General features: G+C 47.6%; 1 protein-coding gene across 1 annotated transcript in view; it reads right to left on the minus strand.

The window, feature by feature from the left end:
- Nucleotides 1-22,926, minus strand: part of LOC146806115 (ecto-ADP-ribosyltransferase 5-like) — a 53,085-nt gene that overhangs the window by 15,836 nt on the left and 14,323 nt on the right. The window contains exons 3-4 of the mRNA XM_085623447.1: nucleotides 18,356-19,082; nucleotides 9,076-9,120 (exon numbers count right to left, since the gene is read on the minus strand). Of these exons, the coding sequence (XP_085479573.1) occupies nucleotides 9,076-9,120; nucleotides 18,356-19,082 (772 nt within the window). The remainder of the gene's footprint in view (nucleotides 1-9,075; nucleotides 9,121-18,355; nucleotides 19,083-22,926) is intronic.

A 22,926-nucleotide genomic window follows, 5' to 3' on the forward strand; every position in this document is an offset into this window, starting at 1 on the left:
GGGGCATTAGGGGAGGCGGGCACGTCAGGAGAACTAGACCTGCTGCACGTTGATGTCAGTGAAAACTTGTCGCCAGGGAGACGTTCTGGGGCAGGCAGTAGTGTGTCTAGAAGGAGTGCCTCGCCGGAGGAGTATGAGGACAGGAGGGAGGAGAGGTTACTGAGATGGGAGCTTGCAAAATTGGAAAAAGAAAAGGAAGATAAGAGGCTAGCAATGGAAGAAAGGAAGCTTGCGCATGAGCTCCAGCTCAAAGAATTGGAGTTGAGAGCATTACAGATCAGTGCGCAAGGGAATGTAAATGGTGGCAGCGTACCAGAGGTTCCACGGGAGCCTAAATTCTACCTCCCAAAAGATGTGATTGCTAGTTACGGGGTAGGGGATGACATCAACCGATGGTTGGAGGCATACGAAGTATCCCTGAAGGTCCATGGGGTGCCCACAAGCTACTGGGGGGGTGGCCTGTACCGATATATACCTCCCGTAGTGAGGGACACCCTCTTGTATCTAGAGAAGGTAGACCAAACCAACTATCCGGTGATGAAGGAGGCCCTGCTTAAAAAGTTTGGCCTCACCCCTGAGAGATACCGTCAGAGATTCCGTAGCAGTCACAAGTTGACCACGCAGAACTGGGTGGATTTCTATGATTATGCCCGGAAGGCTTTAGATGGATGGGTGCGTGGCAGCGAGGTGCAGGATTTTGAGGGTCTGTACAACTTATTTCTGAGAGAGCACCTCTTGGATAAGTGTTTTCCGGAGCTGCGCCAACACTTGGTGGACCGCAAGTTGACCGACCCCCGGACACTTGCGGAAGAGGCGGACACTTGGGTTAGTACCCGAGTGACCTTTAAGGGTTCCGGGGCAGATGGCCCGAAGGGTGGACAGAGCACCCCCCAGAGGAAAGAGGGGGGAGATAAAAAGAAGGAGCTCTCCCGAGGCCCACCAAACAGGCAGTTTGGGAAAGGTGTAGGGACCCCCTCTCAGTCCAGTTTCCCAAAGTCCACTCACCCTGACAAGGGTCAACCACCCAGAATAGTCAAGTGCTATGAATGTGGGGAGGTGGGACACTATAAGGGGGATGTCCAGTGTCGCAAAAGAACTCCCGCCCCCACAGGAGGTAAGCCCCCTGGGGTGGCTAGTATAGCGCTTGGGGTGGAGTTGCCCCTAGATAGGGAGGGGGAGTGGACAGGCCTGACCCTTGTCTCACTGGGGGATAGGGAAGAGGTTCCAGTGATTTCCTTACCATCGAATACTGCCAAATACCGGCAGAGGGTGCAGGTGAACGGACAGGAGGTGGAGGCTTTGAGGGACACAGGTGCCAGCATGACCACCGTAGTAAGGCGGCTGGTGTCCCCGGAGCAGTTGATCCCTGACATGTTCCATCCGGCCGTATTGGCCGATGGCAGCCTGAGTCATTACCCGGTGGCTCAGGTTTCATTTGAGTGGGAAGGAGTCAAAGGCCCCTTAAAAGTTGCCGTGAGCCCTGCCCTGCCAGTGGACTGTCTGCTCGGGAACGACTTGGAGACCAATATCTGGAAGGAAGTGGAGCTACGAGCCCACACAGAAATGCTGGGGTTACCAGGATGGGCCTGTGTGGTCACAAGGTCCATAGCTGCCCGGCAGAGAGCTCACACCGAGTTGGAGCCGGAAAGAACAGCCCAACCCGAAGTTGGACCAGTAGAGGAGATGGCTACCCCCCGTGGGATGGAAGGGGAGCCGGTGGTTGTGGCTCCAGAGTCCGCGGAGGTGGATGTTATTCCTGTGGGGGACCTGCCTATCCCGGCCGGTTGGTGCGTGGAAGGAGGGCCTACCCGGGAGGAATTTCGCCGGGGCCAGAGAGAGTGCCCCACGCTTGAAGGCATGCGGCGACAGGCCACAGCTCAAGCGACTAATAAGGAATCCGGTAATTACCACGTTTACTGGGAGGATGGCCTCCTGTATAGCGAGCCGAAGGTTCCGGTGCATGGATCTTCAAGGGCCTTAGTCGTGCCCCAATGCTACCGGACCTTTTTGCTGGAGTTAGCCCATGAGATACCTCTAGCTGGACACCTGGGCCAGGACAAGACTTTCGCGCGGTTAGTCCCGCATTTTTATTGGCCCAGGATGAGAGTTGCCTCTGACACCTATTGCAAGACCTGCAAGACATGCCAGGCAAGTGGCAAGACAGGAACCAAGGTGAAGGTCCCCTTGGAACCGCTTCCGGTGGTCGGGACCCCTTTTGAGCGGGTCGGGATCGACATTGTGGGACCATTGGACCCTCCGACCTCTTCGGGACACCGGTTCATCCTGGTGTTAGTGGACCACGCCACCCCGGTACCCGGAGGCCATTCCTCTGAGGACCATCACTGCACCCGTGGTGGCGCGGGCCCTAATGGGGATCTTTACCCGAGTGGGATTCCCCAAGGTCGTGGTGTCGGATAGGGGCACAAATTTCATGTCAGCCTATATGAAGGCCATGTGGAAGGAGTGCGGGGTGACCTATCGGTTCTCCACTCCTTATCACCCCCAAACTAACGGACTCGTAGAGCGTTTTAACAAGACCTTAAAGGGGATGATCCGGAGCCTGCCAGAGGACTTGAGGCGGAAATGGGACATCCTCCTCCCTTGCTTGCTATTTTCGTACCGCGAGGTGCCGCAGAAGGGAGTCGGGTTCAGCCCCTTTGAGCTGCTCTACGGCCATCCCGTTAGGGGGCCCCTCAGCCTTGTCAAAGAGGGATGGGAGAAGACTTCGATGAAGCTTCCCCGGGATGTTGTCAGCTATATGCTGGCATTCCGCAGCCAGATGGCCAAGCTGTGGAAGGAGGCCTCAACCAATCTAGAGGCCAGTCAAGCCGTCATGAAGGAGTGGTATGACCGCAACGCTCGGACGGTGGAGTTGGATGCTGGACAGAAGGTGTGGGTCATGGAGCCTGGGGAGCTTAGCACCCTCCAGGACCGGTGGACTGGTCCGTTCGAGATTGTGGAGCGACGAGGCCAGAACACCTATATAGTAGACTTGAAGACCCCCCGGCAGCCCCATCGGGTGTTCCACGCCAACCGCCTGAAGCCGCACCATGAGAGATCGGAGATGACCCTCCTTATGGTGACGGATGGGAGCGAGGAGGAAGAGAGCGAGCCTCTTCCTGACCTTCTGGCGGCTCAAGAGAAGGATGGTTCGGTAGAGGGAGTGGTCCTCTCCCCATCCTTGACCCCGGAACAACGGAGGGACTGCCGCCAGGTACTGGAGCAGTATGCCTCGTTGTTCTCCCTCACGCCTGGACTCACGCAACTGTGTACCCATGATGTGGACACAGGGGACAGCCCACCAGTTAAAGCCAAGTCTTATCGGCTGTCCGACAAAGTGAAGAATAGTATCCAGGGTGAGGTGACCAAGATGCTGGAGCTAGGAGTTATTGAGCCCTCCAGCAGCCCTTGGGCAAGTCCGGTAGTGTTGGTGCCGAAAGCGGCCCCACCGGGCACCACACCAGAACTTCGGTTCTGTGTGGATTATCGGGGTTTGAATTCCGTCACCAAGACGGACGCTCATCCGATCCCTCGGGCGGATGAGCTGATTGACCGGCTGGGAGCAGCCCGGTACCTTAGTACCATTGACTTGACGTCAGGGTACTGGCAGATTGCCATGGCGGACGGAGCACGGGAGAAAACGGCGTTCTCCACCCCCGAGGGCCACTTTCAATTTAAAGTGATGCCCTTTGGGCTCAAGAATGCTCCGGCCACGTTCCAGCGGTTGGTGAACCAGGTGCTATCTGGCATGGAGTCCTTCTCAGCGGCCTACCTGGACGACATAGCTGTCTTCAGTAGCGGCTGGGAGGACCATCTGCAGCATCTCCAGGAGGTGCTGCGGGCTCTGCAACGAGCTGGTCTAACCATCAAGGCCAGCAAGTGCCAGATCGGACAGGGATCTGTCGTTTACCTGGGACACCTGGTGGGCGGGGGTAAGGTGCAGCCCCTCCAGGCCAAGATTGAGGCCATATTGGCCTGGGAGCCCCCCAAGACTCAGACTGAGGTCCGAGCTTTTCTCGGCCTCACTGGATATTACCGCCGGTTTGTCAGGGGGTATGGAACCATCGTTGCCCCCCTGACTGAATTGACATCTAAAAAGCAACCACGGAAAGTCAACTGGACAGCTGCTTGCCAGGAGGCATTTGACACCTTGAAGCATGCGATGTGCACCGCCCCGGTGCTTAGGACTCCTGATTACACCAAGGAATTCATCGTGCAGACAGACGCCTCTGAGCATGGCATAGGCGCTGTGCTCTCGCAACTGAACCAGGATGGCCAAGACCAACCGGTGGCCTTTATATCTAGAAGGCTCCTTCCCAGGGAACAACGGTGGAGCACCATTGAACGTGAAGCCTTTGCGGTGGTCTGGGCGTTGAAGAAGTTGAGACCATACCTTTTTGGTTCTCACTTCCTCATACAGACCGACCACCGCCCCCTTCGCTGGCTCATGCAAATGAGAGGCGAGAACCCAAAGTTGCTAAGGTGGTCCATTTCCCTACAGGGGATGGACTTTCGGGTGGAACATCGGCCCGGAGTTGACCACGCCAACGCGGACGGTCTCTCTCGGTTTTTCCGCCTTAGCGAGGAGAGCTCCCTAGAGGTTGGGTAGGTCTCCCCACTTTCGGCTGGGGGGGACGCCTGTTAGACCTGTCCGCCCTAGGGTGATCTTCCCTGTTTTTTTTCGCCCTTGCCTCATTTTTTTCCACCCTCTTTTTGGTTGGCTCTAGGTCTTCGGGCACCTTACCATTGCTGGTCAATGCTAAGGTGCAGGTGCTCTTTACGACTAAGATGGCTGCCACAGACCCCTGCTACTGCGGAGCGGTCTTTCAAGTAGCGCCCTAGTTGTCAGGAGCTGTCTAGAACCCTTAGGTATTGTGACATCACTAGCCTGGTTCCCCTGACCATCCCTAGTAGGTAGAAGCTCCTGGAACCTTCCGGAATAGAGAGAGGTCACCTGACCTGGGAGTATAAATAGAAAGGGCGGGAAACTTTCTAGTCAGTTGTGAGGGCGTCACTGACCTGGGGAGACCCTGTGCTGGAGTTTTAGGCAGAAGGGGGAGGGGGCACCTATACCACTAGGGGTGACTAGGTCTAGGCCTTGCCCTTTAAGTTGTGTGAGGAAACCTGACCAAACCCACTGACCTGGCCCAGTGTGAGGGAATCCCCAGGGGACCATCCAGAGAGGCCTGACTGACAGCAGCCTCCAACTCAACCCCCCCCCCCCCCTATCTGCCTTAACCAACCCCTCAACTGGGAAAAGGGCAACGAGCCAACAGGGCCACAAGAAACCACCACCTGAACGAAGGACTGCTGGGGACCTAACCGAGTATCCTACACAGAGCCCCCTCATTGACTCTGTCAGCGCTGTTACCCCCTGCAGATCCCAGCGCTATATGCTAGAGGCCCTAAACTGGATGGGCGCTGTCCTTCCCCTGAGGCGCTGAGCCCTGAAGCGCTGTGCGAGAAGCGCTAGTCATTCCCCCACTCACCGCCGCAGCCCGAGTCCTGTCAGCGCGGCAGCTGAGAGACCTTAATTAACTCCACTCACCGCCGCAGCCCGAGTCCTGTCAGCGCGGTAGCTGTGAAGTGTAAATTGGCCCCAAACTCACCGCCGCTGCCCGAAGAAGCTGCAACTGTAAAGAGGGGCTGGCCGTCCCGGTCGCGACCCCTACATCAGCTGAGGAAAATCATCTCCGCGGAAGCACCGGCGGCCGCAGCCGATCTGAGGAGACTCTCCACCATCACGTGACGGGGGTGCCGGCCGTGTCATAGGCCTCGCCCCCGCCCTCATCCAGCCTCCATCTCCCCTCGTCATCACTCCCCGCGAGCTGCTCTGCTCCAGCGGGAGTGAAGCGGGTTCGTGACTCCTTTGACAGTCCCCCTCTGGAGGCGCCAGATCATCGTGACCGACGCAAGGGCCCTGGAGGGCCGAAGAGTGCAGGTAACGTCCCCGGGAAGGGAGCGGAGATTCACGGAGCGCGGGGGCTGCCGAGAAGTGTCCAACTCAAGGGAGGCAGTCCCGCTTCCGCCCTTCCCCGGGAGAGACTGAGACTGTGCCTAAAAGCCTGGGGGGAAGACACCGTGAGGCTCGACCGAGACTGGGCCTGGGGTGCCTGATGAGGCTCAGGGAGGCTTAGGACATACCTGCAATACCTAGGAGAGCGAGTGAGGCTGGGGAGAGCCAGCAAGCAAGCGCTACAGCCCCTTAAGGAATTCACCCCCCCTTGGAGGTGGTTCAAGGAAGCCATACACCCTTGCCTGGGATATAGTCCCCAGTTGCCGAGACTCTGTTAAGGAGGGTTGAAGTGTGGGGGGGTACAGTCATTAATGAATTCCTGCTAATTTACAGTCAATGTTTTGCTCAGTCATTAATGAATTCCTGCTAATTTACAGTCAATGTTTTGCTCAGTCATTAATGAATTCCTGCTAATTTACAGTCAATGTTTTGCTCAGTCATTAATGAATTCCTGCTAATTTACAGTCAATGTTTTGCTCAGTCATTAATGAATTCCTGCTAATTTACAGTCAATGTTTTGCTCAGTCATTAATGAATTCCTGCTAATTTACAGTCAATGTTTTGCTCAGTCATTAATGAATTCCTGCTGATTTACTGTCAATGTTTTGCTCAGTCTTTAATTAATTCATGCTAATTTACTGTCAATGTTTTGCTCAGTCTTTAGTGATTTCATGCTAATTTATTGCCGAGGTTATGCTCCTATCTAAATGAATTCATGCTAGCCTACTTCCTGCTATAAAACGCTACATAAAGAGTCTTGTTCTTAAACACAAGTGGAGTGGTGTCAGATCATTGCGTGCGTTACTCTGCCTAGGTGGATGTGTGTGCTGCACAGCTACTTTACACAGAATGCCTTTGGGTGCCTTCCTGCCACGAGCCAGGCTACCTTTGTGAATTGGCAACCCCAGTTCCAACACTCTTGAAGGGTAATTTCTGTACATGGGATCTACCACTTCATAGTGAGGAGGAAAACCATTCCACAGTAAAGTACTTACATGATTTTATTGCAGTCTAGCTTAACGCATGCAAAAAGAAAGACACTTTTGGAGACAACAAAATAAAGCATTATCACAGGTGAGTGTAAGGAATGAAAACAGAAAGAGGATACACAATACCTTATCAGGGTTGAACATGTTCCTGCATTGGCTTTCCTACCAGAGATACAGAAATGTACGCACATTCCCTGCATACTTCTCATTAGGCCAGTGCATTCTTAAAAATCAAGAAGTGGGTGCTCATCAATATGTCATTGTGCCTTCTGGAATCTAATGGCGTCTCGCTCTTTTTTAGAATATGGGTCATTCCTTGATAGTGTCATCCAATAAATCAGTTTTTTACCAACCCATGCATGAATACAGGGTATGGGGCAATGAGAAAAATAACATGTGTATATGGCAGCTGAAAAAGCTCATGGCAAGCCTATGCATATACTTGCTGAAATGCAGCTGTTATTAATGTTAATAATAATAAATTATGCATACATTTCAATATGTTAATAATATTAAAATATACGTCAATATCAATTATGAAAGCATTGTACAAACATCATAACCCAGCCAAAGTATCATAACATAACAAAAGTTAGTAAAACCATATCCTATTACCCTACATTGGGCAGGAATCAAATTACATATGCCATCACTCATAATGTTTAGCAATCAGTAACATGCCCTAATTCAACTGGCACATCTTCTTGGTTTCAGACTATGCCCAAGGGGATGGTCCTGGGACCTCCTTGATATGTCTACCAGTAGCACGCACACCCGTTGCTTAATTCTTCGCACCGTATGCAATGGACCTCCCTTTTTGTGGAAGAACTTGCCTGCTTTTGCAAATGGCAAGGTACTGAAACAGAACAAGACAGGCACCGCTGGGAATAGTCATTATCAAATCACTCAGTGCTATCCAAGTGACATCTCCACCCTTTCAGCATGAAGGTATTTAAATCTTTCAAGAATAAGGCATCATTTAGCTCGAATGCCACAGAAGGAGACTTCTATTTCTTAAGTACCAAACTGACATCAAAGAGGAGACACTTCAGAGGGTAAAACAAACATGTTCTTCGGTTTCAAAAGAGACTAAGAGGTCCCAATGGTTTCTTTGCCGAATTACCACTCTCTTGTGTGCCACCACTGGAGAACCACATCACTTAAATGTGAGAAGGTTTTTGCTACATTATCATCATTGGACCCAGACCATCACTGAATCTTGGATCTTCTCATTGGAGAGGGCTGGCTTTGCCACTCAGCTCCCAAAACACCCAGAGCTATGCCATCTGTCTTAGTTGGCATTCTGAGGATGTTTACAGGATGTTAAAAAGCTCATAATCTTAATTGCAACATTGTTGGTCCCTCCGTTAACTAGCTTTTTTACTAGCATTGAAAAAGGTAGGAGATTTCTGCCATATTCTATCTTTCCAAAATCATAGCTAGTTCCTTAGTGGCAGAGCTTTAAGTTGCTAGCCTGTGATCAACTCTGGGCAGCCACCCAGAAAAACTAGCTGTGTTCTGTGGCTCTGTAAATTGCTTTCAGTAACACTGCTGTATGGTGAGAAACTGATTCTACCCAGTGCAGGATGCTGCCAATTGGTCTCTATGCAGCTCCTTGGGTCATTGCCATGGTCTCTCTTAGGGGCCTATTAGGTTGGTGGGCGTTCTTTCATCCGCCTGCCACCCTAGTGGTGCTGGGACCGGCCGCCAGTGGTGCGGCGGGCCCGCACCGGCAATAAGGATGCCACCGCCATGGTGGCGGTGGCATCTATTCCCAGCATTGTGGCAGGCGGTGCTCACAGCACCGCCCCACAATTTAGTGGAAGATCTAAACGTTCACAGACTTTGAATCCTTGTTTTACCGAGGATTAGTTCTGGGAGGACAGAGAATTCTGTTTTTTGACCCCTCATTAATTTGAATTATTAATGCAGTGAGGGGCTTGATGTGTAGTCTAAACACCTCAGAAACAGAGGAATAATTCATGCTTGTACCTTTCATTTGACTCTGTGTTTCCCAATCCCAGGATCTCAAAACTCCCTTCATTTTAACATTTGAAGTGATTTTCTTACCAGAACTGTAAATGCAATTTGGCACCGATGATTTGGTATCTTTTTCTGAAATGAAAATAATGCAAATTTCATGTAAGACCTCAAATTAGACAAATGATATGGATTTCAATGCAAACAATGACTTCCTTTAACAAAAGGAGCAGTTTATCAAATTCACTCTTGGAATGAAAAATGAATACATTGATGCCTCTGTTTAAAGTGTTTTCACAAATAAGGGCACCCCAATCTTCTTGCACTCAATGAAACAGTGGAGTGACCTTAGGATCTTTAGCACCTTGCTTGGGACTCAGAGTATTCCCTGTATTTAAAGACCGCTAACCTAATATTTCGGAACTATTTCATCATTCAACAGTTTTTGCTTTTTCCTCCCACATCACTACAATCTATACAATTATATAAATTATTTTAAAATTCAAAAATAGATTAATGTATTTCTAAACATATTCATGTTTGTATGGATGAAGAATTTGTATGGCGTAGATGTTGTAGAAAGACATCGGAGTACAGTACAGAGTGACAACCAAAGATTCATTCTCCGAGTGATTGGAGGGATAGCTGGGTTCTGAAAGGTGCAGTGGACAATAACTGTGTGATGTAGTGTCCCTTTAAGAGGTGCGTCTTCAGCTCTTCCCTAAATTGGATCAGAGCTAGGGCGGTATTGGGTAGTGTATAGATGGAGAAGGCTTGTTGCTGTGTTTATTTTCACTTATTGTTCACCACCATAATGGTTTCCTGGATGCTGATGTGCCAAAAGCCACTCATGATGGTGAGCTTGTCAGCCAAGTGGCAGGAGGTGCTGGTTGCGATGGCTTTGTAGATGATGTATCTATGAGTGATGATAGTGTGGGCTAACAAGGTAAATCAGTGGCGGTCGTTCAGGGTCAAAGTGATGTGGTTATATTTCTGTAGGCCCCTAATGAGGCATGTTGTGGTGAGTAGGATACCCTTGATCGGGCCAGTGTAGAATTTGGGAGTATTTTGCAACCGTCCTGAGTATGATGGTTTAGGCAGCAGCTCTGAAGTCACTTTCTTGGCGAAATGGTTTTGATTGAATTAGTAGAGTGTTGTTATTAGGAAATCGTGCTTTTCTTCAAGATGTGCTCCTTGAGGTCAGTGACCAGGGCAAATTCACGTGATTTGCATTGGGTTTATGGGTAAAAGTTGTGGTTTGAATCCATCCATGTGTATATTGCTGAGCCAGGTTTGAGCTAGATGTTGCTTGTCATCATTGTTGCATAGCAGGGATTAGTTGTTGGCGGGGTTGAGCTTCAGGAGGTTTAGGTCATTGGGTTTAGATGAGGTGTATACAGTGCTGGAGAGAAAGGTTGTCTGGAGCAGACACGACTTCCTAGACCTGCTGGTGCCAATGACGTGTTGACTTTGGGATGTCAAGAAAGGAGAACAAGTGTATGCACCAAAAGTCTATGCACTTTCCTTATTATCTTGCACAAGACACAAATGCATCTGTCGCTTGGGGAAGGCAGCAACACCAGGTTTTCATCACAGCCATTGTTCCTGCCAAGCTAACAATTTTTCTACATTCCCAGTTTAGGAAAAAGCTGCACCATGGAAGAAGGGTGGTTTAGCGATCACATCAGTTTGCCCTTAGTTCTGATGTTTGCTTATGCCAGGCATTCCCATGGGTGAGGTGGGATTTGTTGGGATATAACAGGTGCTGGAGTGTCGAAAAGTTAGGGGCTTGACAGTGAGTATATTAGCTAACGGTCCTCCCCACCAATTCATCGAGTGCTGGGAAGTCAACTTTACTGCAGAGTCTGTTTTTGGGTTTGACCATCTTTTGAAGCCCGATATGGGCCAGTTGCACTGCAAGAGCTTGAAGGGATCGCAATTCTGCAGAAAACCATCCGACAACACAAGCTAGCTCCTGCCTGACGTATTAAAATGCAAGAGTTAGTGGGCTTCTGTATTGTGAGTCAATACAGTTTATATAGAAATGGCCACATGTAGGTCAAGTGAAAAATCCTATAACTTCGCTATCACCACAGCCAGTGGCTGTATTGTGGACTGATACACATGGGGATGCCACAACAACCAATCACATTCAGAGATGGAACTATTGTCCCTCACTTGCTATGAATGGTATGAGCTTTTGAGAGACAACTAAAGCTGTCGCCAGCCAGACCAAAACCCGAGTTCTGAAAAACCTTGGCAGGAAAAAAAGGCCATTTAACTCTTAAATATCTGCATTTCCTTTTACTTGGGAGCTAGCAGGGGTCAAGTTCGCTCTCTTACTTTGAGTTAAAACTGAACTTAAAAGTCAAAGGCGAAAGCCTGTTTTTGATGAATACAAGGCAATGCCTTGAGCCAAGTAGTCCCAGTATCGCCCTGATTATGTATTCACTGCTGACGTCATACTGTTGTCCTAAACTACAACACAGTGATTACACCTAGTGTAAAATAAATACATTGCTTTAATTGAAGATAATGCATACATTGTGGAATCCCACTTGTTTCTGATTGGACGTAATTTGTCTCTGAGGTCATTTTCTCCATAGTTGGGCTGCCATGTTGACTTCAGGGAATGCACACTAACAAAACAGCCCACAGTTCACATACTACACATATACACTTGTTCAAGAGTCCGCGTGTGCCAGTGTCAGTAAACCTATGCCTGAAATCACTATTTCATTGAGTGGTGAAGAATAGTATACAGAACAATCAGGTAATTCAGACATGATGTTAGAGCGACCATTTGGCTATAGCGTGGCATTGACTTGTTTTATTCAAGTCATAAGCCTGAGATATATCAGGCATGCACAGCCAACTTTAACTTAAGCATTAAATTGACGATCTGCTCAGGAAAGCAATGAAGGGTGGTGACAAATATGGCTGGGTATGGGTCATCTGGACTTATAACTCCCCCTGTGCCATATGCCATCCAACACCTTCCCCTGGGAGTGCACAGGTAAAAAGCCCCTACACACCCAGGCACAGACGACGATCCCAATTTAAGACTGAATCTATACCTGAGACAGTAAAAGGGGGAGGAGCTGTCCAACCCTGTGGAGAAAACTCATATTGTGATGGCCTTTTTCACGAAAACATCAGAAAGAGTACAGACAGGTCCGATCAGCAAACTGATGCGGCCTGCGGAATTTGGAAATAACGCCACACTGGCAGTCATTCCTAAAGCATTGGCAGGAACTGTTGTCACGGGGGTTCCTGTCATTGCCTTTCGTAGTTTGGTGCAGGGCTCCATTAACATGACAGAGCCTTGCATCAAACTTTTTTTAAAAAGAACATCCCAAAGCGGAATTTTATTTTTGCAGATAAACAAACAATGCCTCTCCCTGGCCAAGAGAGTCATCTCTCATGGTCAGGAGGGTATTTTATTTTTTTTACTGTCTCTTACTGCCATGGTTTGCCTGGCGGTGACGAACAGTAAAAAACGGCACGGCAATATGTCAGTCCATCGAAATTGGGAAGATGGATATATAACCAATTCAGGCCGTCGAAGAGCTTGGCTATGGCGGTAACTGAGTAGTCACTGCCATAGTCACACCTATGGTCCGTTTGCATTTAAGTCGGATGGGCTGACTACTGTGTTGGTGGATAGGGAATACCATCACTGTTGCAAATGCAGTTCCCGCTCCACCATGGACATCATTTAGGAGTTGCCAGAGGTCGCAACTGCGACCCCTGGCTTGTCCCTTTGTCACGTATCTGCATGGTGAAATCCGTATGCTGTGCCTCTTGCTGAACACAGCGCAATATGGATTGTCACTCTTAAAGACTTTTGAGATTTGTCCTCATTATTACATCTCATCCACGGCGCACCCTATTCCATGACGCCTACAAGAGTACTCTGGATGTTTTGTTTGTCCTTTCGCGGCGCTGTTTTGTCCAGATCTGCCCACCATACCAGTTTATATTTTTCTGCCCTGAGGAAGCCTGTGACTAGGCGAAACGCGTTGGCTGCGCTTGTCTGTATTTATTTTAAGAACGGTCACGATTAAAAGACAAACACAAGCAAAGGACCCATCAGTCTTATTGTCTTTTGTTGTTTCATGTACAGCTTTTTCCATGTATACTCTGCTTTGTTGCCTCTCGCTTGTGTTTAACTATATCTAATGTGAGACCAGTTGGTAGTTGGTCATTCGAAGTGGGCAGCTTCCGTTTGAAACATAGCAAGTACCCCAGGTGGTGAAGCAACAGGTCCCTTAGCTGCCAGTGTTTTTTCTTGTCCCCTGGCACTGACCTTGCGACCCGAGCCGGTGTTGTCACAAAGGCCGTGAGGATCCTTTCCTTTTAGCTCTTCTAAAACAAAATTGCCTGTGTCTGGACTGCATACCATATAAACAGGTGCACTTGGAAACTGCTACAGTTTATCAGATCACCTAGCCACCCACTTCCATAGCCCCCTCGGCCCCTATCATACCCAGGCTTCCCATGGGTTGTTACATTTGTTATTATGTGCAACATTTGACACAGTCTGTCATGTCCTGCCCTTTAGAGAATTATAGGCGTGGCTGGCCATGGTTCATGGCTTGTGTTTCTAACACAGCAAGGGACTGTGTGTGTGGAAAACATGATTTAAAAATGTGTTTGAATCATTGTAGCCTTTTACCTTTCTTCTACTAATTAACTGCATAAATTATGATAATTATTTGCTTCAATTCACAACACATTTCAAGGCTGTGTAAAACTCAAGAGGCAATTGGAGTCAAGTTGCACTTCACATGCTGGAATTCTGAAACAGATATAGGTGCCCCAGGCCACAGCACCTGGAGGGTGCAGGGTGTAACCAAATGATACAATGCTGTGGGTGGGGGTGGGATTACCTGAGACTCTGTAAATAGAGTTTATCATAAACCCAGGATGGTCTGAGGTGTCCTATGGGGGTAGAGTGATACCAGATGCGGCTGCCTGCTGCTGTCTGTAGCTCAAAGGAGCTAGGGACACAGAAGAGAAGTGATTTAGAGCGGATACAGTCAACCACTTATGTAGCCATTCATCTATGTTTGCAGGGGCATAACGCAGGCCCCTGCAGCCCCCGCGGTGCGGGCGGGCCCCAAGCTACAAGGGTCCCCCTCGGCACTGCACTCTGGACAGAGAGCTCCTGATTGAGCCCAGAGGGGGCCCCTCTACATACCGTGCAGGGAGGCCCCCTCACTTTTCGTTACACCAGTGTATGTTTGAGGCAGAGTTGGGGAGGGCAGTATTGGGACAAAAAATGTGTCACAGTCCTGGGAGGCCGGCAGTAAGTGTGCAGCTTTTTCTGTGCAGATTATGCACAGGAAAGGAATCTGCTGATTTATCACAGTAAAGTACAGGGATTATTTCGCATAGGCCTGTAAGGGCTGCATAGGCTTTTAACCTAGCATAGCAGCAATATGCAGAGCTCAGTAAGGAATGCAACTAGTAAAATGTCTGTTGTGGAGAGTGAACATAGAGAGATATCCTAGACTTTGTAACAATCCACCCAGAGTGGAACATGGATTTGTGAGAACAGTACAGAACTTCATTCATGATTCCCTCAGCAACATGATTGGGGTGAGAAAGGGGTGCAGCGGGCAAGGAATAAAAATGGCATTCCTGCCACCTCTATGTAGTTATTTGTGCTGCTTGTAAAGTTGTACTGTCTGGTTTCTCCGAATGCTTCCCTAACCAAAAGGAGTTTGTAGATGTGTCCTCACAGGATTGTCATGGCCATAATCTGGTAGTTTTAATTCATTCCCTTTTTCACTGGGGAGAATCAGGTACTTCTCCTTTTTTTAGCCTTTACTACCTGGCAACTCTCTCCATTAAAAAATGCCTAGGGCTTGCCAAATCATTTCAAGATGTATAATAAGTGCACTCTGGTAGAGTCTTGGCTCACTTCAGTTCAAGGCTGGAGACAGTTTTTATAATGACTTTGAGTGACATGGTCATCCTAGAGCCTGCACATGGCATTTGCAGCTACACCTGATATTGTGAGGCTAAAATTCAGGATATGTTTAGTGTGGCTGGCCATAAGATGTTTATGCATGGCTATTTAGGAATTGAGAGGGCATTTGGAACATGCTTGTGCATTTTAGTCTCTGATTGCCTATGTTAATCATATGATGATTGTGTCTGTGTGGATGACAGCTTAGCCCTGGCATGTCAAGACTTTACTTGTAGCATATCATGACAGTACACTACTTAAAATGTAGTTAGTGAACACATTTAGACAGTAATCAGCTTAAGGAGTGGTTTTGTTTTTTTATTAGTCCTGTACCTGTTAGTTTTACTTCAATTATGTCACTTACAGTGACATATTTTTTCATCATGAGGTTATCCAGGTCAAACGTCATGTGATGTCACTTACTGTCATATGATGCACAAGTAATGTACCTTCCGCTACCCCTGGTATTTTGGTTAATCGAGTCCATGCTCTCCACCAACATCTAAATCATCCACTAAGGTTCTCCCTTCGACTGACATGCTGGAGGCTAGACAATGGTCAATGCAAATATATATTGTTGGGATCCCGCTAAGAACTTCAAGTGCTCGTGAAGCAAGACCAGTGCGATGGTGGAAGAACAGCAGCATAAAAATAAACCACAGAGTATTGAAGCACCATAAAGATCACTGGTCAGAAAAACTAAATGAAAAAGGAAGAGTGGTGCTTAAAAATGTACAAGAAGAAGACTCTGGAGTAGATGCCTTCCGGAATCAAGCCACGCTATCAGATAAGGGTGGAGCAAGAGAACTGAGGAATGTACTTATAAATCTATACCAGAGAGCACTAAGGGCCTCATTTAGAGTTTTGAATAGAGCTTCCTAACAGCTGTTCTAATTTTGTCTGTCATGCAGAACTGGGTATACTCTATTTGGAGGACCTGATAAGGGTACAGCCAGTCCTCCTACGGCACAAGTTATGGACATCGGATTATACGAGTTTTAACAGAGCCATTTTACAGGATGGCTGTGGTGCTGATCATGCAATGAAAATAACATTGTTGAAATACGTAAAAATTTCATGCATGATATTTGTCACTCTGAATACAATGCAAAGCCTGAATCTTTACTGCATGTATCTAGAGAATCACTAAAAAGAGTATGTTTGAACAACTTGGAGGAAAAAAGATTAACATTGGAAATTGTGAAGCCCACCGTACAACATAATCAAATGATACTGACCTGTTATACGATGCAACCGTTTTTAATCAGTGTTTTAAATGCCCAACACAGATTTGTCTTGACACGTTTCAGACTGGATATTTTCCACCGCCTGACTAGTTTCCCTAACAGAAATAATTGGTCTCGTCGACTAACGTGTTGTCCTTGTGACCAGATCCCCAAACAATCAACCATTCGCGTATTGTTTTTTTGTAAATTTTATATTGACTTAAGGATTATTTTTATCAAGCCTTTAATGAAATCTTTAAATTTTAGACAATGTAGACCGGCCTATTTATTCTTACAACTGCTCCCGGATTTGTTTACATGTGTAGTAGTGGCAACGTTTTTGAGGTCCGTCATCACTAGAAGGAAGTTTTTAACAGATGCACCCTAAATCTGTAATGACTCAAATAACTTTTTCTTTTTAAATTTGTATTGAACTGCAAACTTTTATGATTCTTTGTATGAATTGAATAAAGTTAAATTGAACTGAGTACAGATTGTACTCTATCAGGTCGCCCTGACCAAGTAGCAGTATTCGGAATTTAGAGACATCCAATGGCGGAGCACACATCTCTAATCATTGGAAGGAACCACCGTAACTGTGGTTACTGTCAATGTGTTAAAAGTTTAATGGATGGCTCCATTAAACATGACAGCTGCCCATCAAACGTTTTACTTGTTTTTGTATCTTCAAAAACAAAATTGAAAAATATAATTTTGTTTTTTTTAAACTAATGACCCCCTCCCATTCAATGGTGGTTTTCTCCCTGCGTGTGATGGTCATTTAAATGATTTCACTGTGCCTTACTGCCAAGGTTCTCAGGGTAGTAAGGATAGTAGAAACTGGTAATTTCATATCCCATTCTAAACCAGGTGGGTGGTCGAATGGCCAAACCTCTGACGGCCCTTACATTCTCGGGTTCTCAAAGGAGTATCTCAGTGACAGAGTCTGAGTGTCTGGCATACTTAGGGTCATCTAACTCTAAATCAGCCTTATTCAGTTAGGTGGAGAGGTTAGCCCATCGCCATCACAAACCAGTAGCCCTTCTGCCAAAGTCTAAGTCATCCCCTAACTTAAGTAGATGAAGATCTACTAAACAAAGGCCTTTTTCATCATCAAACGGAAATGAAAAAAATCTTTGAGAAAAAAAATCCGGAAGTTTAAAACAGCACCAACATTATCAGAAATTTCTATTAAGGAAGCTATGCAATTTTTTAATGTACTTGTAAGCACAAAGCCAAGAGATCCACCACAAATAGAGGAAATCGATAAATCACAGTAACCTCCTCCCAGGAGGGACCTTGGGTCCTGATTCTCATGCATAAATGTGACCATCTGCTACCTGCTATCTGGTTGAATCAGTCTGCCCATTCAGGGGACTACCCCAGAAGATAACTTTAGCACACCAGTCTGTTTTGCCCAGCAGTCAGGGATTTGTACTGGGTAATTCAAAGGCAGTGGGTTGAGGGACTGCCCTCGTCTGTTGCTCTAAACTGCCGTTCAAGGAATGCAATGGGCTATGTTACCACTCTACGACTTCATATGCTCTAAATGTGTAATGTAGTCAGGTTCTCTTCTAAAGGTCTCTAATGCTATCGGGCCAAATTCACACTATATGAAACTACAAAAAATGCTATCTCGCCTTTACATGACTTTTGTAGGTTTCTGGAGATGAGGCACTTACCTTCCAAAAAGCAAAAGGAGGTGCGGGTTAATCTTATGTTTACGGCTCTTGTGTACTTAGACAGTAATCATGGTATCCCGGTTTGGACAAAATGTCCTAAATTTGGGTAAATCACTTGATTTTCAGACCTTCTTGTGTCTTAGAAACAGGTTTAATATTAGCATTGAGCGTGAAGTAAAAACAAGTTTTTGCAAGATAAAGTCTCTACCTTAATCTGCAGACCAGAGACTTGCTGGCAATGTGAACAGGTAGGTGGGACCACACAGATGTCCCACATACATCTATACATTTGGGAGCGTCTTGGTGTGTGTGTTTCTATAAAAACCTTATGTTACCAAACTTTAGGTTTTACAAGGATTCCATAAATATTTCCTAGGACAGGTTCTACGTGGTTCATGCATACAGCTCTGTGCAAAAATAAATGCTGCAGTTTTGACATGGATATTTTTCACACATACAGGCACATGGTGTCACTCAATACCTACCATTGACGTATGCACAGTTATAGTAACTGCAGGTCTTTTGTGTACTGTTTAGTACAAATCTGCGGCCTTGCTCTGTGTCTGTGTATTTGGTCACATTGAACACCTCGTTCGCTGGAATCAGCACCATGGACTCACTTGCATCATGGTCAAGGTTCTTCAGCAGAACTCCAAAGCAGGTTCTAATGGTGAAGAAGGAATCTGCGTCTAAGCCCTCTTGCTGTTCTTTATCCAATGATGATACAGTAATCTGACCAAACCTCATTGTCTTTTCTGATCCCTTGGGTGGCTCATGCTGTAGATCCACTCCTCTGTAGACGTCTTTGGCCTGGACTTTGCAGTCTTCTCGTAAGAGCTGGAAAGCTCTGGTCAGGTAGAAATGCAAGGATTTGAAATGAAAATTGTTTATGTAATATACTGTAGACCGGCCGCCCTCCTGGACAGCAGTGTTGACATCCTTGTAAATACTACCATCATCAGCCGTGTAGGCCAGCAGTGCAACCCCGTACTCATCCTTGAAACCCTTCGGGAGATCAGGTAGCAAGCCGCTGTTTTTCTTATCCGCCCATTTTTGTTTTGCACTGTCCCATTGCTTTTTTAACTTGCTATTTATGGACAGTTCTTTTTCTAACAGTCTCTCTGCTGTTATTTTTTGCTCCATTTTATCAGCACAGCCTATGTATTGATCATCAAAGGAATTAAGCGCCATGTCGAGCACAGTTCCACTTGCCTGCAGGAAAGAGATTATAGCAAAATCACCATGAAAAGGTAATTGCGAGAGCTCAATATATTCAAAATATGGCAGATGTAAGTAAAACATTTGTATTTTGTAAGTACTACCACGTTAACCGGTTTTCACTGCATTGCCATTGGATATCATGGACCTTTGTACTGTGGGGTCATTTGCACCATTAACCATTACCTCTTCTCCTAATCCTTCCTTTATGAGTAATTGTGTCACACCGGCAGTACTTGTTTACCTAGCCAAGCAACCTTTAATAAAAAAAACTTCCCTCGCTTGAATCCCTCTTCAACTTTCTCCTCCGAAATCCGTCAATGGAAGCCAGGCATCACATCCTGTTAGTTTTGTTTCTGCTCCGGGTCACATTTGCCTAGCTAAGTAAAAAGACATGTATCTATGTATGCATGTGTCATGGGGGAAGTTTGCAGTGGCGGCTCCTCCGCTAAGGCGTAGGAGCACCGGCTCACTGCATTTTTTGCGGTGGAAAAAGGAAAAATAAAATTATAATAACACTATTTTTTAATCGTTTTATTTTCCCTTTGTTATGCAAGTTTACAGGGTGGGGCGGGGCTTGGCTGTAGTCACAGCCAGCAAGGGGAGGAGTGGTGGCCACTTAAGGGAGCATGACTGTTTGGCCAGCCCTCTACGCACATCCTGGTGAGGAACATGCACAGGCTCCCTGTTCCCATCTGAGCGCCATTCCATGGCCTAGGGGAGCCTGGGTGTTTTTCCTGCTTTAACCCCTTCAATGCCACGCCCTTTCCCCCTCCTGTGCCGGGCGTTGCACTAGTGGGTGGGGTTCATGACGAGATAGTCTCGTCATGGGCACAGCGCAACCGTGCTCCATGACGAGACTATCTCGTCATGGGCACTGAAGAGGTTAAGCCGTAAGAGAAGAGGATGATGCGGGGCAGCGGTCCGGCTGAAAGGTAAGTCACATTTTAATGTATTATTCGATTCCCCGTTACATGATACTCAGTGGCAGCCGCCACTGGAAGTTTGTGCCTCCTGTGCTAGTTATTCTGCCTTCTTTTATGCTCATTTTCTGTCTTTTTAGGTCATGGCAAGCATGCAGTATACACTATAGCATGGAAGCTTTGTGAAATCTCCGCCCATTCTCCACCCATCTTTTTGATTGGCTTAGATCCTAAATTCTGCCTTCTGATTGGTTTTAGGCTTGTTAGTCCCTCCTCCTGATGGCCATGTTGTTATTTGTATACTTCCCTGGCTACTGGGCTCTTTACTCCAACACTATTCTTCCCTGTGTCCCTCCCGCAGTCCATGACTTCTCGAGATCACAAGATTTTGCTCCAGTACCCTCTGGTCGAGTTCACGCTAGATAAATATGCAACATGTATTGGCTGGCTTCCTATAATGCAGACACATGATACAAGTGCATGTATTATTCACAAGAATTTGCTCGTAACCACATTCGCGCGCATTAGGTGAATCTGGGCATTACGACACCCCCTGCACCCAAATGGGTTATTTGGTCGGTGCTTGTGTCCGGCGCTCTAATAATTTTGCGAGCATTACGGTTTGAGCTAATCACTAATCCACCGTGCACGAATAGGTATATATATGACTGGGCTATCACTGATCACCCGATGCCCAGATATGCATGCGTGCTGCTGGGCCTGGTCTGCCTGGACCCCCGAGGGTCGCGAATATGCATGCGTGCTGCTGGGCCTAGTCCACCGGGCCCCCCGGTGGTCGCGAATCTTGGCGGGTCATGATCCCACTTCCGGGCCCGATTATTTATGTAGATATGGGGCGCATGGACTGCGCTCCACATACCGTCGGGCGAGTCGCGCTGAGACGGCGGGCAGATCACTTAATCTCCGGTGCCCGATTATGTATGTAAATACGGTGCTCATGAACTGCGCGCCATTACCTTCAGTTCGAATTTGTGCGGGGTTTGTGACGCTGGGTAAATAAATGAATATCGCCGTGCCCGAATATGTATGCGAGCTGCTGGACCTGGTATGCCTGGGTTCCCGAGGGTCGCGGACCTGGCGGCTCATGATCTCACTCCCGTGCCCGAATATGTGTGTAAATATGTTGCTCATGCACAGCGCTGCCATACCATTCGGGTCGGGTTCGCGCAATATGAGAGTGCTAATTACAGCAAGGGTCGCGCAGTCTGCGTCCCGGCCCCCCCCGGTGGGAGGGGGTGGGGAGGGGTGACCGGTGCCCCAGGGCCACTAAGGCGCAGACCGCCTATTGGCCCCCTGCGGGGGCCGCGGTCAGCGGCAAAGAAATGGAAGTCCGCATTACTGATCTTCACAAAAAGGTCCTGTGTCGGGCATCAGGCACTTGTTCACAAGCAGAGTCTCCCGCTGAGGCCTTGTACGGGCCTCAAACTGTGATGTGAGTGTGTGATTGGGGGGGTCATGCCGTGCTCTCACGATGGTGGGGAGGGTGGTGTATTCTCTCTCTGTTCTCTGAATTTCGGGAGTGCAGAGACGTTTTAAGGCATGGGCAAAGTGGGCTCTGGCCCAGGGCCCCAGGCTTTCAGGGGGCCCCCTGAGAGAGTATTGCCCAGTTGACCTTGAATAATTCTTAAACCGATTGTTGTCGATAGCGTTTTCCTTTAATTTATTTTTAATGTGGGTAATGTGTGAGAGTCTATTACAGACATTTTTCAGACAAATGATGTGCTATTGTTTCATGCAATATCCATAATTTTTTTTTTCCTTTAGATCAAAACAGTACCTCATCTATGAGAAATGGGAGGGAGGAAACAGAGAATATTTACAGTAATATTAGTGAACTGCTGCTGTGTTACAATATTGAAAACACACATCACTAACCCTGAATATTAGATGTAAACTCATTTAGAATTTGGACCAGTATGCCTGTGCACTGGCAGTGAACTGGCCAAACAGGGCATGAAGGAGTTGAAACGGGATAATAAATTCAAAGCTGTTCCGAAACAAGGGCCTCCAAAATATGATTGGCCCAGGGCCCCCAAAATCCTTGAGATGTGCCTGCGGGAGTGGGAAGAGGCAGGAGGTAGGTGCCTCTCTCTGCTCTATGGATAAGCCTGCTCTCCCTCTCCCCCCTAGCCGGTCTAGATTTGGGCTCACTCTTCGTGTAGTTGGATTATTCACTGACTGTCTGACGAGGTTGGTTCAGCGCAACTTCCTAAATTAAAGGGCCCCTGGAACTCGTGCTTCGTTCTTCGCAGTGTATCATAGGCAGTTGCTATAGGAGGAAGATGAGATTCAAAATCAGTGGGAAGCAATGATGGTGCATGAGGGATGGAGAGGGAGGGGGCAATTAATTAAAGGGGAGAAATGGGGAAAAAGAATGAGGGCGGGGGCGTGCGTAGGGGTGAGGCATTAATCCAATACCCATATTGTGATACAGTTGCTTTCTGTAACACTGAGCACAAGACACTCCGTATGTTGGACTCCGGCCACTTGACCTTGTACTGCACGATGAATACACCCTATGACCGCGGTATTTAAATAATAAAGCACTGACTGCCCTCAAACTTCCAGTAACCCCTCCTCATGGCAGCGTCAGCAAGACAGGGCGATGACGACCCTCATCATCCAATAATCTCTCCTCGCAGCAGCGTCAGACGCGACGTGAAATCCTCTAGCGGTCCCTCCCCTCATCACACGCGTCAGGAACCCTGTATCTCACGTTTCCTGCTCCATGCATGAGAAGGTCATCCAGTCAAGAAGTTTTCATTTAATTGTGGGGCTTGTAGTTCTGATTTTGTAAAGGATTATGCAGGAATACAAATCCCAGCATGCCCCTTGAAACACGAGTTACTCTCACACAGAAGGGGCTAACACGGTCGCGCTATCTTTGACGAATG

This window comes from Triturus cristatus, chromosome 8, assembly GCF_964204655.1.
Source record: "Triturus cristatus chromosome 8, aTriCri1.1, whole genome shotgun sequence".
NCBI classification, from domain to species: Eukaryota; Metazoa; Chordata; class Amphibia; order Caudata; family Salamandridae; genus Triturus; species Triturus cristatus.